This window comes from Dendrobates tinctorius, unplaced genomic scaffold (assembly GCF_039654945.1).
Source record: "Dendrobates tinctorius isolate UK_male_01 unplaced genomic scaffold, ASM3965494v1 ptg000040l, whole genome shotgun sequence".
In the NCBI taxonomy this organism is placed as follows: Eukaryota; Metazoa; Chordata; class Amphibia; order Anura; family Dendrobatidae; genus Dendrobates; species Dendrobates tinctorius.
The window spans coordinates 20,986,590-21,006,900 of NW_027361708.1; the positions used below are offsets into that span (position 1 = coordinate 20,986,590).

General features: G+C 42.5%; 1 protein-coding gene across 1 annotated transcript in view; it reads right to left on the minus strand.

The window, feature by feature from the left end:
• LDB3 (LIM domain binding 3) overlaps positions 1-20,311 on the minus strand; it is a 263,258-nt gene that overhangs the window by 38,797 nt on the left and 204,150 nt on the right. The window contains exons 11-12 of the mRNA XM_073574869.1: positions 2,641-2,962; positions 2,116-2,296 (exon numbers count right to left, since the gene is read on the minus strand). Coding sequence (XP_073430970.1) covers positions 2,116-2,296; positions 2,641-2,962 — 503 coding nt within the window. The remainder of the gene's footprint in view (positions 1-2,115; positions 2,297-2,640; positions 2,963-20,311) is intronic.

Genomic DNA, 20,311 nt, shown 5'->3' on the forward strand with positions numbered 1-20,311 from the left:
ACAGCAGCCCCGTTTATTAACACCCAACAAGCAATAACATTTTATCCATAAACGTAGAAATATTCCATAAACATAACCACCAGCAAAAGGAGGGGGGGTAAATGAAGAGTCCATTGTACATGATTGCAACACCAGCTCCACCACGTGCCCTCAGCCGCACCACACCGGCTCGAGGACACCCAGCCGAGTGTTGCAAAACCCATAGTACATGATTGCAACACCAGCTCCACCACGTGCCCTCAGCCGCACCACACCGGCTCGAGGACACCCAGCCGAGTGTTGCCCAACCAATGTCCTGCTGGGACCCAGCCCAGCAGGGACCCACATTAACATGCCCCGCTGTGACCGAGCACAGCAGGGTCCCACGTTAACATGTCCCGCTGTGACCCAGCACAGCTGGGACCCACCTTAACCAAGTATACCATTGCACCACCAGGGGTAACCCGCTCCTGCACTGGGTTCACCCCCCCGCTCTTTGTGCAATCCACCGACTTCAAATACCCCCCTCCTTTCCGCCGACTGCTGCGACAACGTCAAACCTCTTCTTCACCATGTTGATCTCCGAAGATGCTAAAATTAGGGCGGGAGGGCAGGACGATTCCGGACGTCTGCAAGGTAAGGAATGACCATCCCCCCACAGTTCTGCCCTATATATCATTCCCACTACTGACCACTCCCTGCCAACTCACATTGCACAATAAGCCCCATAGCTCCAACCCACACCTTCCCCACAAGCACAAAGCACTACTGACCACTCCCTGCCAACTCACATTGCACCATAAGCCCCATAGCTCCAACCCACACCTTCCCCACAAACACAAAAGCACTACACCTTACCCTTCACTAACCCTCAGGCCTAGCATCCCTCCTTAGTCATGTGCGCCCTCCCTGTAGCCCCTTTGGGGCAGGCGTCCGGGCTTGCCTTGACTTAGGAAAGTCTGACTGACGGCTTCACTGTAATGACCCCTCCCAAAACCCACACTTACCCCTTCTTAACTTAAATAAGACACGACTGCGTGACATTGGATGTAAAAGGCCACAGCAGCCCCGTTTATTAACACCAAACAAGCAATAACATTTTATCCATAAACGTAGAAATATTCCATAAACATAACCACCAGCAAAAGGAGGGGGGGTAAATGAAGAGTCCATTGTACATGATTGCAACACCAGCTCCACCACGTGCCCTCAGCCGCACCACACCGGCTCGAGGACACCCAGCCGAGTGTTGCAAAACCCATTGTACATGATTGCAACACCAGCTCCACCACGTGCCCTCAGCCGCACCACACCGGCTCGAGGACACCCAGCCGAGTGTTGCCCAACCAATGTCCTGCTGGGACCCAGCCCAGCAGGGACCCACGTTAACATGCCCCGCTGTGACCGAGCACAGCAGGGTCCCACGTTAACATGTCCCGCTGTGACCCAGCACAGCTGGGACCCACCTTAACCAAGTATACCATTGCACCACCAGGGGTAACCCGCTCCTGCACTGGGTTCACCCCCCCGCTCTTTGTGCAATCCACCGACTTCAAATACCCCCCTCCTTTCTGCCACCGCGAGCACGTATGACACCTTGTACCAACCTACACCTTCCCCACAAACACAAAAGCACTACACCTTACCCTTCACTAACCCTCAGGCCTAGCATCCCTCCTTAGTCATGTGCGCCCTCCCTATAGCCCCTTTGGGGCAGGCGTCCGGGCTTGCCTTTAACTGTTGTATTGTTAGCGTATTGTTAGCATTGCTACTTATGACTTGGTGGCGCTGTATAAATAAAGATTATTATTATTAGTAGTATGTAGCTTGTGAGCCCCAATGGGAACAGTAAAGATGATGTCTGTAAAGTGCTGGTGCTATATGAGTGCGTAAAATAAAAAAAGCAAATGTAGTCTATGTTTGTGTTGGCACTCTCACATTCCTGTTACTAGCAAATTTTGCGTCAATACTAGGGCTACCAATACATTAACATAACTTGACATATATGGAAGCAATAAGTAGTATAAATTAAACAGTCACTCAAAATCAGAACCTAATAAACACCTAAAATAGATAACAGATATATAATACTTATTTGTTTTAGGGTAACCGCTTTCAATTTTGTTCAGGACTTACCCCCATAATTTTAGTGTTGCAGCGAGCGCAGGTTGGGGCAAAGAACTGCTCATAGCATCGTTCACAGTAGACACTCTTCTGCTCCTCAACAAAGCTCACATCAGCTAGGGATGTCTTGCAGTAGGCACAGTTAAATTCTTCTGGATGCCATGATCTACCCATGGCCACTAAAAATGGACCCCTGTATAGTAAATGGATACAAAAGGTTTATTATTAACCCATTTTCTATAAAATCACTGCAAATATTTCTACATTTCAGAAAGCTGTGTTTGAACAGTGCATTTTTGATGTCTACAAAAGTATAGGGTTTTTTCCAATGTTGTTTTTTTTGCCTTGATTTTTCAAAAAAGCGGTAAAATCACCATGTCCTTACCATGTTTTCGCAGACAAAAAACCCCATCACGAATGCATGATCTGAACACAGACTAAAAGGACAACTTCTCCTTAAAACAGGTTTTGACATGAAAACCCTTTTCCAACTAACCCTTGGCATGGTCAGTATTGAGATCTTCTTGATCTGCTTACCTAATGATGCTGTTGCAATGTCCACAAAGGGGGGTCCGGCTGCTTGCTGGAAAACGTTCAGCACGCTGAATCGTACCTCTTGGTGCTTGTGTAGGTGGTTGACTAGCGGCCTGAGGAGGATAGCTTGGAGTAGTTATTGGAGGTGGAGGAGGAGGTGCTGCTTTTGGCAGAATCTGTTTAGAAACTGTGGACGTAGTTTTTCCAGGTGCAAATTTTTGAGAAAAGGTTTCATCAGTAATCCATGGAGGACGATTGGCTGGCTCTGGCTGAGTAGGTGCTGAGTAAGTAGGGGCAGGTGATGGAGCAAAGCCTGGAGAAGGACCTGGAACATGTAAAAACATTAAGGAGTAGTTGTAGGGGTGCATGCCACCATGTGAATTCTGAATGTCACACATAATTGTTTACTGTGTTACCCTTATAGAAAATCTGAATATTTTACTTTTTAGTTGGGTGGATAATGCACTGCATATTATAGTACCCAGTTTGTAGATGTCATTTTATAAATTCTCATGCGCTCTCTGCAGAGAAAACGTGCAAAGTAAAATGACCTATGCTACCGATATGTAATCTGTTGTGAATTATCGTAATTAATTCTGTGTTTTTTGTGGATTTCGCTATTTGCAATGCAAAAAGTGAAAGATATGACTTGCATCAGTCCAACTTTTTTCCTATTGACAACTTTTGTGATTAGGTGGTCATTCTGAGTCACCAGTGATGTAGCAAAGGCAGAAGCACCCTGAATGATTGCACTAAGGAGCACGGTTGGTTGTTGTGTCCAATATACAATCAAACTAAGTGAGCGATAGAGATGGTAGAAGCAATTAGCAGGACTCTGGTCTATTGGTCAGGTCAGTAACCACCACTGGACCGGAGACCTGCAAATCTCCTTACCACTAGGCATTCTTGGCTGCTCTTGTTTCACTCTTCAATGATGAAGTCATGCCAGCCCCCGCTAATAAAGGAGGAGCCAAGAATGCCAGGTTGTGAGGAAAATCGCCAGATGCTAGTGGTCACAGATTACAGATCTGGCCGAATGACCGGAGTGCTGCAAATTGATTCTCCCATCTCTAGTGAGCGTCATTCCACCAGGTCTCCATCCCTCACTCTGTATACATTGTTGATTTGTTCTATGATCACTCTGCCTGTTTTTCTTGCAATCCAATAACCCTTCCCCCAATGGAAAAAGTCAAAGCTAAGGCAAATACGCAGTAAGTTACACAACTTAGATGTTGCCTAAAAATGGTGCATTGTTATTTTAGCTCTGTTATATTCACATATATTCCGATGATGTATTCCAGAAGAGCTCCACTACTGACATGACAATACCCGTGTCATAGTCTTTTCACTATAGTCAGCAGTAACAAGATTTATTCCATATCACTTCTACTTGCATTGAATGATTCATCCAATCACAAGTTTAAAAATATACATTTTACATCACAGTCATATTCTTTAAATGAAGGTCTCAGCATGTTGTGGCATATCTCTAAATTAAAAGCAAAATGAGGCAAAACGTATAGAACATGGAGAATACACTGGTGCCCAGACTTGTTCTCTGACTATTATCTAATGTTATTGTCACAACAAACTGTACAGTTCATCTAGTTATAGGTATATGATTTTGCAGTAAGGCAAGACTAATTGATACTCAAAACTCATTAAATGGAGCTGTTTAATTATAAAATGCCTCATAGAAAAAAACTAAACAAATTGACTTTTTTTTATTTTCTATCTATGGTTTAATATCCTCAAAGTGGTTTCTCTTGATCCTGTTAGGATATATTGATATCACAAAGGGAATTCTCTACCCAGGAGGCCCCTTTGCGATCTTTAGGCTGGGTTCACACGTAGCGGAACTCTCACGGAAATTATCGCGAGAATTCCGGAATTCAATTCCGCGGGAAAATCGCATTTTTAATTCCCGTGATTTTCCCACGGAAAAACTAGCGTTTTGCAAGCATAATTAGTTTGCAGAATGCTAGCATTTTATAAGCGATCTGTAGCATCGCTTGGAGAACTGATTGACAGGTTGGTCACACTCGTCAAACATAGTGTTTGACGAGTGTGACCAACTTTTTACTATTGAGGCCGCCTATGCGACATTAATATTAAAAGATCTAATGTTAAAAATAATTAAAAAAAATAAAAAATCGGGTAATATTCACCTTCCAACGTCCCCAGGCCTCCGTGATGCTCCGACAGGTCCGTTCCCAGTTATGCATTGCGGCAATGACCTTTGTCGTCGCGATCTCGCGAGATTGCTACATGATCGCGAAACGCGGCGTCAGCAAAGGCTTCGCAATGCATTACTGGGAACAGGAGCTGCCGCGTGTATCGCTGAAGCCTGGGGACGCTGCGCGGGACGTCGGAAGGTGAATATAACCCGATTTTTTTATTTTAATTCTATTTTTTACAGGGATATGGTACCCAGAACCCGGAGGACAGTCTCCTCTCTTGCGAACTGTGGGGTATCCACAAATGTTCTGCTTACTTTTCGCATGGTGGGCACAGCCACATGTGGAAAGTAAGCAGAACAATGCAATCCTATGGGTGCCGGATCGCCGCGATTCGGCAAATTAATGAGCATGGTGCGTATTTTACCGCAAAGTGATTCCGCCGCGGGAAAATCCGCAGCATTAGCACAGCATGTGCACTGACTCTTGAAGGCTTCACTTCTCATTGGAGCTGGTGAGGGAGAGCATGGTCACTGAACACTGAGAAGAATATAGCACAGTAAGAAGGGAGCTTGTACTGGGCAAATATTAGAATTGACAACCGACGCATGCTCAGCAGAGCAGGGACTACCACAGTCCATGAAACTGATGTCACTGATGATGTTTCAATTCAGGGTGGAGACAGAGGTAGTGGCAGTGACCACAGTTCTGACCCCTGATGATGTCCTGCTTAAGTATTTCAGCATGCACTGGGGATTCTTAAACAAAGCGTCATCAAAACGGAAGTTGGTAAAGAATAAAAATAAAGCAGTTAGATTAGAAAGGGAAGGGTAGGGACTTTTTAATTATACCATATAAGAAAAACTAATATATTAAAATAAATAGAGAGACGTGAAGGATGAAAATCAATATTAACCCCATTCGAACATTAGGCATAATGATCCGTGCACGTGACCTGGGTCTGTCTGACCAGGGACAGATTATTACGTCTATGGGATCGCCCGTGCAAATGGATGGTGTGCGGGCGATCGCCACCGGGTGTCAGCTGATTACTCCCGGCATTTTCACCCCCAAAATGCTGCAATCGAACATGATCACTGCATTCCAGGTTCCGGCAGAGGGCTGACAGCCACTCTGCCTTTGGATGGGAGACCCCGCGGTGTGATGCGGGTTCCGGATCGTTGCCATGGCGCTGCTGCATCTCCTTGCTGTAGAAGCGATCAGCCTGCAAAAAAATGATTGTTCCATAGTGGGACTAAGTAAAAAAGTGAAAAAAAAGTAAAAAATTTTTTTTAAATAATTGTAAAAATATTTTTTCAAAAAAATAAAAATAAAAAAATAAAAAGATATTGTATCTGCAAATAAATATTTGAATGAAACAAAAATATATAAACAATAAAAGTAGACGTATTTGTTATTTCCACATCTGCAACAACCTGATCTATAAAACTGTCCCACTAGTTATCCCGTTTAGTGAACACCATAAAAAATAAAAAACAAGGCAAAAACAATGCTTTATCAATCATACCGCCGAACAAAAAGTGAAATAAAACGTGATCAAAAAGACGGATATAAATAAATATGATACCACTGAAAATGTCATCTTATCGCACAAAAAATAAGCTGCCATACAGCTCCATCAGCAAAAAAATAAAAAAGTTATAGTTCTCACAATAAAGGGATGTAAAACTAATTATTTTTTCTATAAAATAGTTTTAATTGTGTAAACGCACTAAAACATAAGAAAACAAAATAAATGAGGTATCGCATTAATCATACTGATCCAAAGAATTAAACTACCTGTGGTGTGGCTAATGGTCGCATAGTTAATGGGAGTGATGTGTTGCAGAGATAGCTTATCTATGTGATGTAACCCGGAGTATTTTCTCATGCATGAAAGCACTAATAGGTTCATTTGTTGCACCTGTGACAGGGTTGTGGGTAGCTGTGAGAGATTGGCTGGTCTAGCTACCCACATACCTCATCTCTGGGTGTGGTTAACAGTCTATATAATGGAGGCTGTTGTTTGGCACAGGGTCTGTGTGTTGGGAGGGAGAAGGTCTCCTGTGTGTGTTTGGCTCCAGACCAAGCCTGAATATTGGACACTACCCCAGCCTGTGTGCTCACAAGCCTGGCTTAGCAAAGCCCTGCTATGGATATTTTGTATTTTCTTTGTCTGAACTAAAGGCTATTTGCTTTATGCTTTTGGGTTTATGAAGCCTATTTGTTTTCTGTTTTTGCTTGTGGGTTTATGAAGCAATAACCCCATGAACTTTTAAAAAAGCAAACCTTCTGTTTTTCCTCCCGTCGCACCTGAGTAAGTAAAACCCCTACACTGCCATATCAATTGTACCACACATGGAATGGCATAAATAATACCCCCCCCACCAAAAAAATCCTGAATTGCTGTTTTTTTTCATTCTGCCTCCCAAAAATCAGAATAGAAAGCGATCAAAAAATGTCATGTGCCCGAAAATGGTACCAATAAAAACATCAACTCATCCTGCAAAAAACAATCCATAACATGACTCTGTTTAGTATGTGACAGCAGCCAAACATAAAAACCCAGTATAAATCTGGTATTGCTGTAATCGCATCGATCCGAAGAATAAAGTCGCCTAATCACTTATAACACACGAGGAACAGAGTAAAAAATAAATAATACCAATTCTTCACCTACTGTTTATGTTTTCATTCTGCCTCCCAAACATCACAGTAAGGCTGTGCTCACATTTATCCTGTGCTTTGTGTTGAGCCCTTACACTGGGGTTTCCATGTAAATCTCTGAAATACGTGATTCAGACTGAACCTCTGGCTGAAGAGTCCCTTTAATGAGGCAGATGGAGGTACTATGGACGCCATAGGACCTGTGATCCAGTGGTGTCCATCTTTTTAGGATTGCATAAAAGTGCTGTCGACAACAGTTTTGTGAACTTCTGAAAAAGAGGAACATTGCTAAACAGAGGCCAGAAAGAGTCCAAAGTAACTCTGCTGCCTCAATACAGTGAATGGATCCCTCGAGGGTTTCATGTGAATCACGTCACTCAGAGATTTAGATGGAAACCCAAAGTAAGTGCTCAGCGTAGAGCACCAGATATATGTGATCCCAAATGTCATGTAAAATGTTCCCAACAAAAGCTTCAACTCAATCCACAAAAAAGCAAGTCCTCACTCAGGTCTGTCATCTCATCTGTTAATGGAAATATAGGGGCTTCCACGTTATTGATAGTACAAAGGCTCTGGAAAAGCGAAGTGGATCCTAACCTGCCAAAAGAAATTCAGCAAATTCTGTTCTCCCATATCCAAATTTCCCCCTCCTTTCTGAGCACCGCAGAGTACCTAAACCACATGTAATGTTCACTATTTGCATTTCTGAAGCGATGAGAGTCCACCTAACTTAGCGGGTGCATGCCTCCCGAGGAACGGGCTGTACATAATGAACTGGTGACTGCAACATACTGGTCACTACAACGGCAGTTTGCAATTTTCACTTGGCAATATTCATTGCTGCTTGTTTCTAGAAAATAACCATGGAGTCAATATCAGCACTATACCTGTAGATAAATTCCGAAAGGGTTATAATTTCCAAAATGAGGTCACTTGAGAGGAGATTCTGCTCTTCAAACAATTAGGGGCTCTGTATATGAAGTCCGCAAACTCTTCTAGGAAAATCTATGCTCCAGGAGGCAAATAATGCTTTGTTCCTCCCAAGTCTCCCCGTATGGCTAAGTAGTACTGTTCAGCCACATATGGGGTATTACCATATTCAGTAGAAATTGTGGGACAAATTTTGGTGCCATTTTTACCCACTTCTTGTGTGAAAATGTAAAATATTGGGCTAAAATTGTAAATATGTTATTTTTTCTTCACAGCTCAATTGTATAAAATTCTGCTACAGGGTTTTTAAATTAAATCTGTGGCCATGGGCCACTTGTAAGACCCGGCCTGGGGGAAGCAGACTGCACCACTACCATCCTGTAGTCTGCTTCAAAAATTAAAGCTCATGCCAGGTTTTCATAAATCTGCTATGGGCAAATAGCTTGCCCAAGACCAAACTTACTTTTATTTAGCACTGAAATCACAGTTATATCTGTGACTGCAATGCGCTTCAGCGGTCTTAGTATGCTTCTATGCGCTGTGAGGCATGTGAACCCTGTTACAGCTAGGGGGTGCTGTGTGTGTGCTGTGTGTGCGCTTCAGGATGCGTTTGGAGGCATAATTATGATGGTGAATTAGGGACTGGCATTATTGTAAATGGCCGTTATGTATTGCAGAGATCCTCTGCGCTGTAAGCCCAAAATTATATGGTTATGCTGGGACCTATAGTTCCACAAGTGTTTTTTGTGTTTACTTAGCAAGGGGGCTTATAGGGTTAGTCAGAGAGCTGGGTGGGAATTGACTAACCACACATGCACGACCCTTCCATGGGGGTGGTTACAACCATATAATGTGACTGAGATCTGGTCACATGGTCACAGTGTATGGACCTGAATGGTTCAGAGTGCTAGGTCCTGGAATGTCTGTGTTGGAAGGTCCCAGGTCGGGATGGACTTCCTGAAGAGCACACGGTGAGACCTTGGACCTGGTGGCCTGGGTGTTGGAAAAACGTCCTGAATAGCACCCAGACAAGCCACATGTGTGTGTGCAGAGCCTGGGACGGCCCTGCATTGAGGAAGATGCCATCCTGTTGAGGACCTTGGACTGACAAGGAGTCAGCCTGTGGAGCAGGAGCTCCTGAAAGGTAACTCCGGGTATGGGGAAGGAACTATGTGCACTGACAAAGGTCAGTTACTGAACTGTGCGGTCACCCGGTGACTGGAGAGAGTCAGGCATGACAAGTGAATGCATTGTAAAGCCATACGTGATGAAGTAATGGACTATGTGTAAGCCGGTGATGTGAAACATGGCTTACAGTTCGGTTTATGACATTTTAAATAAACCATATGGACTGTTTTGTGTGAAAAACAGTGCCTGTCTACGTCTATCCGCTGCCAAACGAGTGTTTCCCAACACACACAGTAGGCGCAATGCTATAGTGCATTCTGGGGGACACATAGCGACCCTCGCCTATAACACCTGTCACTGCCTCACAATCTAAATACGTTCCTTGAGTGGTCTATTTTCCAAAATTAGGTAACTTCTGGAGGGTTTCCACATCTGCTAATGATTCCAGGAGATTTTACATTCAAAGAGTCAAATGATGCTTTTTCCCTTACGAGCCCTGTCATGCTCCCAAACTGTAGTGTTCTCCTTCATATGGGGTATCAGCATACTCGGGAGAAATTGCACAACAAATTGTATGGTGCAATTTCTCCTGTTACCCTTTTTATTTTTACGGCTCAACTTTATAACCTTCTGTGAAGCACCTGAGGGTTCAATGGGCTCCACACACATCTAGAGCAGTTCCCCAAGTGGTCTAGTTTCCAAAATGGTTTCAGTTGTGGGGGATTTTCACTGTTTAGGCACATCAGGGGCTATCCAAATGCAACATTGCGTCCACCAATTGTCCCAGCAAATTTTGCATTCAAAAAGTCAAATGGCGCTCCATCCCTCCCAAGCTCTACAGTGCACCCAAACAGTGTTTTTTTTCCCCTCATATCGGTATGCCCAGGAGAAAATTGGATCTGAAGTCCATTTTTGGTGAAAAAAGTTGTGTTAATAAAATTCTTGTGAAGCACCTAAAGGGCTAATATAAACTTCTTGAATGTGGTTTTGAACACCTTGAGGGGTGCAGTTTTTTAGAATGGTGTCACTTTTGGGTATCTTCTTTCATACAGACCCTCAAAGTGACTTCAAATGTGAGGTGGTCCCTAAAAAATGGTTTTGTAAACATTGTTGGAAAAATGAAAAATCGCTGATCTACTTTTAACCCTTATAACTTCCTAACAAAAAAAAATTTTGGTAGTAAAGTAGACATGTGGGAAATATTATTTATTAACTATTTTGTGTGACATATCTCTGTGATTTAAGGGCATGAAAATTCAAAGTTTGGAAATTGTGAAATTTTCTAAATTTTCACCAAATTTGCATTTTTTCACAAATAAACGCAAGTCATATCAAATAAATTTTACCACTAACATGAAGTACAATATATGAAAAATACTCCAAAAGAACATCCTTATTCCATTATTAGTAGAGTACATAAATAATGCCTCATGAAATCTTATAGTATGGAGACGATTCTCAATTAAATGAGAGAGAAGAGAACATAGAATCCAAATCCATTTCAAACATATATATATTTATCAAAAAGTAGACACATATCAGAGATACAGGATAATAAAAAGAATCAATAAAATGGGTAATCACATAAGGCCCGATACTAGAAAAAACAAGTGGACGACCTGTATAGGGTATGGTTGCCCACACGAATCCCGCAGGGAATATATGATTCTATGTATAAAATACTGAGTTAACCCCGGTTGGTGACTAAATACACATGCCAGTGGCTGGTAGATAAATGCCCAAGATGTAAATCACCAGTGTTGCAAAAAGAGAAGTTTTGCCATTGTATGACTCCCGTATATAATAATCCAATGTATGTATGGTCAAACGGGAGAAAGAAAAGGCAATTAGAAGTGCAGCACTGGTAATAGAGTAGTATTGAAAATGGTCATTACACCAACCAGGTAATATATGGTGAGATATATGGTTCAGAGGTCGCTTATGGGAAGCTTCCCCTATGCAGTATATTGTGTTGCATTAAACCCAGAAAAAGAATAACAATACCAATTGTTGGTGAGCTGGGTGTGAATCAGCCAGTGCTGAGAACGGTTTTGTCACCCCCATATGTTGAAAAATAAAGTAACAGTTAACACAATTATCTGTTACTGTTGTAAAAAAGTAAGGAAAAGGAGGGCAACCACCGCTCGCTGCATTGGCCGTGGTATAGCATTAGACTGAGTCTTGTTCAGAACTCAGCAATGCACCATATCAGCTGCATATAGTAGAACATATAACAATGAACCCTGCGGAAAAAAGTCAAAGTGAGCTTAAATAAGCTGGATAAACATACCCATCATATCCTGGTGTGTAGCAGGCGCCAACTTGTGTACCCCTACGCGCGTTTCGCGGTGTACAAAACCGCTTCCTCGGGGGCATGGCTATAATTGTGAACGTCCCAGTTAAATGTCTGGCAGAGAGCGGTCATCTGATCAATGTGAGCCTATCAGTGGGGGGGAACCTCACACATGCGCAGTACCACTGGTGCTGCCTCCCAGTCAGCTGACGTCATCCAGGGACGACCAGCACCAGACCGCTGCCTAGGCAACAGCCAAGACCAGCGGTGTGTGGGTCGCAATAAACACGCCACGTGGAGACGGCCGGCGCTAGACCGTCACCCAGGCAGCCTCTGCCCCATGTGTTACATGTCAATATGACGTATGGTACACATAAATCCCACCATGACAGGGTCACACCGCAGCAGATGATCTAATCTCATATAAGCTAAGGAAAAGGGGGGAGGAGAGGGGAAAGGGAAGGGAGAGGAGAGAAATGAGGAAGGGAAGTGAAGAGGAGTGAATGTTATGCTTATTAACTATACGTGTGCTACACATGAATGATATATGTTAAACAAAAATGATAACACGTATATCGATGCTAACAGTAGTAAATGTATGTACAAACAGAAAAATTATTATATGATAGTAAGAAGCAGACAGATTGTGACTGCAAATACATATCCTTCTATTCACATCAAGTCCTCTGTTTACATGCTTCAAAAATGTTTCTGTAGCCAGACAATCAACAAATAAAAATAAGTGCAAAGACCGAATACACTTACACTGTAAAAACACCAATGTGGATTAAAAGAAAAGGGAAGAGAGAAGGAGAGATACCTAACTAGGGATGGCAGGCAGAAATAATTTTATAGATCATAAAAATGGCGCAAAGCTGACTGATTCATTTAACCCTTGTGGTGTCATGGTCCCAAGGACCATGATCCATCTACATTCCTTCTGTGCGAGAAGGCGCTTAGTGTCACCACCTCTAATGCCACTATTTACGTGTTGAATGCCTCTCACCAAAAAAGATTTGGGATCACTGTTATGCACTAATTTATAGTGTTTGGGTATGGTTTTTAACTGTGTCAAATCTGTAATCGTCTTTGATGCAAGGATGTCGCGGACATGTTCACAAACGCGTAATTTTAATTGGCGACTCGTGAGACCTACATAAACTTTCGGACACCCACACGTTGCATAGTAGATGACTTGAGCAGTGTTACAGGTTATATGTTGTTTAATAGAGTAGGTTTTACAGTGTAAGTGTATTCGGTCTTTGCACTTATATTTATTTGTTGATTGTCTGGCTACAGATAACGCTAATTATTCCTTTTGACGGTTTGGAGTGGAGAGTTTCATTATGATGTCAACAGCACGTGATATGGGATCGACGTGAACAAATCACCATCGAACCTATAATGACACATGACTATGTGTTTGGCAAATCATCTGCAGAAACATTTTTGAAGCATGTAAACAGAGGACTTGATGTGAATAGAAGGATATGTATTTGCAGTCACAATCTGTCTGCTTCTTACTATCATATAATAATTTTTCTGTTTGTACATACATTTACTACTGTTAGCATCGATATACGTGTTATCATTTTTGTTTAACATATTTCATTCATGTGTAGCACACGTATAGTTAATAAGCATAACATTCACTCCTCTTCACTTCCCTTCCTCATTTCTCTCCTCTCCCTTCCCTTTCCCCTCTCCTCCCCCCTTTTCCTTAGCTTATATGAGATTAGATCATCTGCTGCGGTGTGACCCTGTCATGGTGGGATTTATGTGTACCATACGTCATATTGACATGTAACACATGGGGCAGAGGCTGCCTGGGTGACGGTCTAGCGCCGGCCGTCTCCACGTGGCGTCTGTTTATTGCGACCCACACACCGCTGGTCTTGGCTGTTGCCTAGGCAGCGGTCTGGTGCTGGTCGTCCCTGGATGACGTCAGCTGACTGGGAGGCAGCACCAGTGGTACTGCGCATGTGTGAGGTTCCCCCCCACTGATAGGCTCACATTGATCAGATGACCGCTCTCTGCCAGACATTTAACTGGGACGTTCACAATTATAGCCACGCCCCCGAGGAAGCGGTTTTGTACACCGCGAAACGCGCGTAGGGGTACACAAGTTGGCGCCTGCTACACACCAGGATATGATGGGTATGTTTATCCAGCTTATTTAAGCTCACTTTGACTTTTTTCCGCAGGGTTCATTGTTATATGTTCTACTATATGCAGCTGATATGGTGCATTGCTGAGTTCTGAACAAGACTCAGTCTAATGCTATACCACGGCCAATGCAGCGAGCGGTGGTTGCCCTCCTTTTCCTTACTTTTTTACAACAGTAACAGATAATTGTGTTAACTGTTACTTTATTTTTCAACATATGGGGGTGACAAAACCGTTCTCAGCACTGGCTGATTCACACCCAGCTCACCAACAATTGGTGTTGCTATTCTTTTTCTGGGTTTAATGCAACACAATATACTGCATAGGGGAAGCTTCCCATAAGCGACCTCTGAACCATATATCTCACCATATATTACCTGGTTGGTGTAATGACCATTTTCAATACTACTCTATTACCAGTGCTGCACTTCTAATTGCCTTTTCTTTCTCCCGTTTGACCATACATACATTGGATTATTATATACGGGAGTCATACAATTGCAAAACTTCTCTTTTTGCAACACTGGTGATTTACATCTTGGGCATTTATCTACCAGCCACTGGCATGTGTATTTAGTCACCAACCGGGGTTAACTCAGTATTTTATACATAGAATCATATATTCCCTGCGGGATTCGTCTGGGCAACTATACCCTATACAGGTCGTCCACTTGTTTTTTCTAGCATCGGGCCTTATGTGATTACCCATTTTATTGATTCTTTTTATTATCCTGTATCTCTGATATGTGTCTACTTTTTGATAAATAAATATATATATGTTTGAAATGGATTTGGATTCTATGTTCTCTTCTCTCTCATGATGTACAATATGTTGCGAAAAAACATTCTGAATCACCAGAATCCATTGAAGCTTTCCTGAGTTATAACCTCATAAAGTGACAGTGGTCAGAATTGCAAAAATTGGCCAGGTCATTAACGTGTAAACTAACCGAGTCGAGGGTAAAGGGGTTAATTTTAGAGCACCTATTTAAGCATTATGCAGAATACATTGGATAGAGGACTAAACATCATAAATTCAAATGAATAATGTCAACTGCAAGATTATTTATTCTTTTTTTATGTGATTTTCAGAATTTGTTTTTGCTATCAGCTTTTCCCGCTCAGTCATATATTGCTACATTTATACTACAGCAGCCGCAGAGGTAAATAGGTGGGGATTCAGTGATATTGGTCATGCAATTTTAGTTTATGCAAAAGAAAGGGGACGTGGCCTCCTGGTCACATGAGCAGTAAATAATTTCAGTGTGATTTAGTACCATTTTTCTAAAGAGAAAAGTGGCAAAGAACTTCAGGTGTGACCTGACATGCTTCAGCAGCTGTAGAAGAGAACTTGCTCCACTCATTCTTCACACTGGTTCAATACTGTGCCAGATAGACTGGATGTAACAATTATATTAAACTATGAGGCTGGCTGTAGTTTGTTCCTATCTTGAGGCTGCAGAATATCCTTGAGGGCTGAAAAATATCAGGAATATGATGTGTTTGCCCAGGGTATTACCAGGTGGAATAATTGTGAACTAGACTAGAATGGGAGGATTAGACAGAAGAAGAGGTGGCATATTGGTCGCCCTTAAGAATGAGGGCCAAGGTTGTATGGCTGCCCTACTGTTGGTGTAAGTAAATGTGTCTTATGTGTGTGTGGCGGTAGGAAACAGCAGGTACAACCTGGCATTGTTCAGCTGCTGTAGACTGCAACATGTTCAGGTTCAGCTCATACAGGCTTGATGGTACACACCTTTTCATAATGTGATATCTGCACTTTCTATATGAAAACAACATTATAGAATGATAACTTTAAAAAACAGTAAACTCATTAGAAACAACCCCTTTCACATGAGAGCCATTGCTGTGTTCAGATGGTTTTGCTGGTGGAAATAGCCTTGTCCTGTGCAAGAGACGGCCTACTCAACAGAATCTGTGAGTAATAAAATGTGTGGAACGGCAGAATGGTAAAGAGGGTCTGTGTGCGAGCATGACGCCAAATACTCTAAAGGTACTGTCACACTTAGCGATGCACCAGCGATCCCGACCAGCGATATGACGCGGTCAGGATCGCTGGTACATCGCTAAGTGGTCGCTAGTGAGCTGCCACACAGGCAGATCTCACCAGCGACATCGCTGGGGACGGGGGTTGCTACTTACCTGTCACACTAGACGATCCCGACGTCCTCCCGCCCGGCTCCACGCTCGTCGCTCATCTCCACAGCAGGAAACCCAGCAGGAAGCTGACGAAGAGAAACGGTCCAGGACGTTCTCGCGCGATCAGCGATAAGCAGCGGGGGAGCCGGTCGGAGGTAAGTATCAGACATAGCGATATCGCTAGCAATATCGCTGCTACGTCACAAAAACCTGTGACGTTATAGCGATATTGCTAGCGATATCGCTTAGTGTGACAGGCCCTTAGGGTACCGTTACACCTAGCGATGCACCAGCGATCCCGACTAGCGATATGACGCGGTCAGGATCGCTGGTGCATCGCTAGGTGGTCACTAGTGAGCTGCCACACAGGCAGATCTCACTAGCGACATCGCTGGGGTTGGGGGTTGCTACTTACCTGTCAGACGCGGCGATCCTGCGTCCTCCCGCCCGCGTCCACGCGTCGCTCATCGTCACAGCAGGTAGCCCCAGCAGGAAGTGGTCGACGAGGAATGGTCCAGGAGCTTCTCGCGCGATCAGCGATAACCAGCGGGGGAGCCAGTCGGAGGTAAGTATCACATGCAGCGATATCGCTAGCAATATCACTGCAACGTCACAAAATCAGTGACTTTACAGCGATATTGCTAGTGATATCGCAGTGTGTAACGGGGGCTTTAAGGTGGTTGTGACTTTGATGTGAGATTGCGTGAGGAAACATAGACCTGACCCAATGAAGACAATTGTACAAAGTGTTTTAAAACACATTCCCACTTGAGCATCACCATGCATGGACAAACCGAAATGGCCCTTGTCTGTTCTATCTTTCTAGTGATCGGTACTACAAGTTCCATAGTTTGGACCGCCACCTATCTTTTTGTTATGGATGAGACACCATAACACTATGAGACACCATAACACTATAACATTATCAAATGTGAACACCCCTTTAATCCATTATTTTCTATTTGATTGAACCCAGATAAATTAGGAGATTAGTAGCATATTGCTATAAAACAAATAATATACATCTATATATAAATATATGAGTCAGATATATATTTTTCAGAGAATTCCAGCTAGAAGATATCACCTTTGTAAATATAAGGTAACTGAGTAACAGATTGCACAGATCAATAACATGATAAAACCCCCATTAGTCAATATGGTGCTTTGCGGCTGATATTTGTTTTTCAAACTTGGCTGATGCATAGGGATACACAGTATCAGTGATCAGCCATGTATGTAGGACTGGGATCATGCAATGCTGGTTTTTTAAGGTATGTGTCCTGAGACTAAAACTTGAGCTTTGAAGGGATGTTCCAAAAGTTAAAAAAACACTGCCCGAAAAAAAAGTAATATAATAATTTAGCACTCAGCTTGACTGCTCCATTGTTTCCCAGCAGGGACGTAACTATAGCAGGAGAAGGGGATACAGTTGCATCTATGCACAAATCTCTAGGAGGGGGTTAGATGGTCCTTTTGACCCATATGAGAAGACCAATAGGGCCCTGTTTCAGATTTTGCATTGGGGCCCATGAGCTTCAAGTTACACCACTGGTTCCTTGCTAAGCTTTATTTACGTGTCAATAGTGATGATGTGACATTTCAGAGGTTGTCCAGCACAAACATATTGAAGACCTATTTGAGGGCGATAAACTGCATTACCCGTCAGTGGTCACTAATAAACATACAGTGTTTTTGGTTCTGGCTGTTAATCCCCTTTGATCTTATATTGTTGATCTATCCTATATTGGGTAAGTCATCAATGTTTTTCCTGGACAACCCCTTGAAGTCACCATACTGCCATCACCGATACAGTATACTGATGAATTGCAGCAATGATGTGCTAGTACAGAACATCATCACTGCTGGCATATAATCAAAGACTGGCAGAGACCACAGAAATTCTGGTTGCTCAGCGGGTTTTTTAACAGGTGAGTAATATGATTGTTTTATTTTATTACATATTTAGCTGGAACACCCCTTTTAAAACTAATCGACAGATGATTTATGCTGCCCTATCTAAGAGCTGGATATAATAAAGGCACTGAAGCTGGGCTCCATGGTATAATGGTATATAGGTTTATGTGATTTCGAGCACGATTTCTGCATAAAAAGAAGAGTAAATCCTGGCAGTTCTCCTAGTAGAGATAATGAGAGTCCTGGTTCACCCACACAAACTGATTGACACCCTTCCTTGTCTGTACAAACACCTATACAGTCAGCCTGTAGAAACAAACGTTTAAACAGGCACCAATGGAAAAATGAATTTGGTGCAAATAAAAAAACATGTTAAACACCAAAAAATTGACAAAAAGTTGGCAAATGTAAGAATGAACCAGGGCCTTTATTTCTTCTAGTTACCTCTCAAGATTTACTCTGCTTTTTGCCCCAAATAAATTCTTCTTCAAATTATTTAAAACTGTACATCACAATTCAGTTATTTCTCCATATGCTGATCTCAGGCCGGGCAGCTGCAATCATTGGATTTTTTGCCATCATATTGTGATTTACAGGAGCAGTATTATGTATAAACTTTATAAAAAGCAGTGAATTACACTATTCAAGTAAGAAAACATGTTATGATAAGAACTATTAAATAACATGTATTAATGGTAGCAACTAGTCAACATGCTTAATGCTGCTCAGTATTAGCCCCTTAACAACCAACAATACGCATTAAAACATCAATCAGGAATAAGTCTATAGCGCTACCCAGAGTCCGAAAATCTCCGAGGTCAGGGCTGGTTTTTCTTGTCCTCGATCAAGCGATCGCCATTTTTTAATGAATAACGGAGATCATGCAAAAATAAAAAGTGTGTATGCTATAAAAATAATTTCTCTCTCTTCTGACATGGTATAACATATCAGAGGAGAGAGAAATTATGTTGCCAAGCCCCCTCAGTACCTCCACCACACCCCAAGCCTTCCTGCTCCATCTCCGACCCTCAGCTTCCGTCTCCGACCCTCAGCTTCCTGTTCATGAAAAAAATGGAGGCCGACACCTACAGAGGAGGACAATTTTATATTACAGGAGGATTTATGTAAACTAGAAGCTTGGGCTGATAAATGGCAAATGAGCTTTAATGGGGATAAATGTAAGGTCATGCACTTGGGCAGAATGAACAAGATGTATAATTATGTGCTTAATTGTAAAACACTGAACAAAACTGTCACTGAAAAAGACCTGGTTGTATGGGTGGACGACAAACTCACATTTAGTGGCCAGTGTCAGGCAGCTGCTGCAAATGCAAATAAAATAATGGGATGCATTAAAAGAGGCATAGATGCTCATGAGGAGAACATAATTTTACCTCTATATAAGTCACTAGTGCGACCACACTTAGAATACTGTGTACAGCTCTGGTCTCCGGTGTATAAGAAAAACATAGCTGAACTGGAGCGGGTGCAGAGAAGAACGACCAAGGTTATTAGGGAACTGGGGGGTCTGCAATACCAAGACAGGTTATTACACTTGGGGTTATTTAGTTTGGAAAATCGAAGGCTTAGGGGTGATCTTATTACAATGTATAAATATATGTGGGGACAGTGCAAAGACCTTTGTAATGATCTTTTTACTCTTAGACCTGTGACGGGGACAAGGGGGCATCCTCTACGTCTGGAGGAACGAAGGTTTAGGCATAATCACAGACATGGATTCTTTACTGTAAGAGCAGTGAGACTTTGGAACTCTCTGCCATATGATGTTGTAATGAGTGATTCCCTACTAAAATTTAAGAAGGGACTGGATGCCTTTCTTGAAAAGTATAATATTACAGGTTATATACATTAGTTTCCTTAATATTGCGTTGATCCAGGGAGCTAGTCTGATTGCCGTATGTGGAGTCGGGAAGGAATTTTTTTCCCCAATGTGAAGCTTACTGTTTGCCACATGGGTTTTTTTTGCCTTCCTCTGGATCAACATGTTAGGGCAGGTTAGGATAGGATATGGGTTAAACTAGATGGACTTAAAGTCTTCCTACAACCTTAATAAATATGTTACTATGTTGCCTGGCAACAGCAGGGAATTTTACTTTTGGTTCCAGACTTTTGATCACTGTGATAGATTGTATCACAGTGATCAAAAGCCCAAAAATTAGTAAATCATCCCTGTGTCATCCCCTTGATCAGATTATTTTTTTATTTTATAATTTTT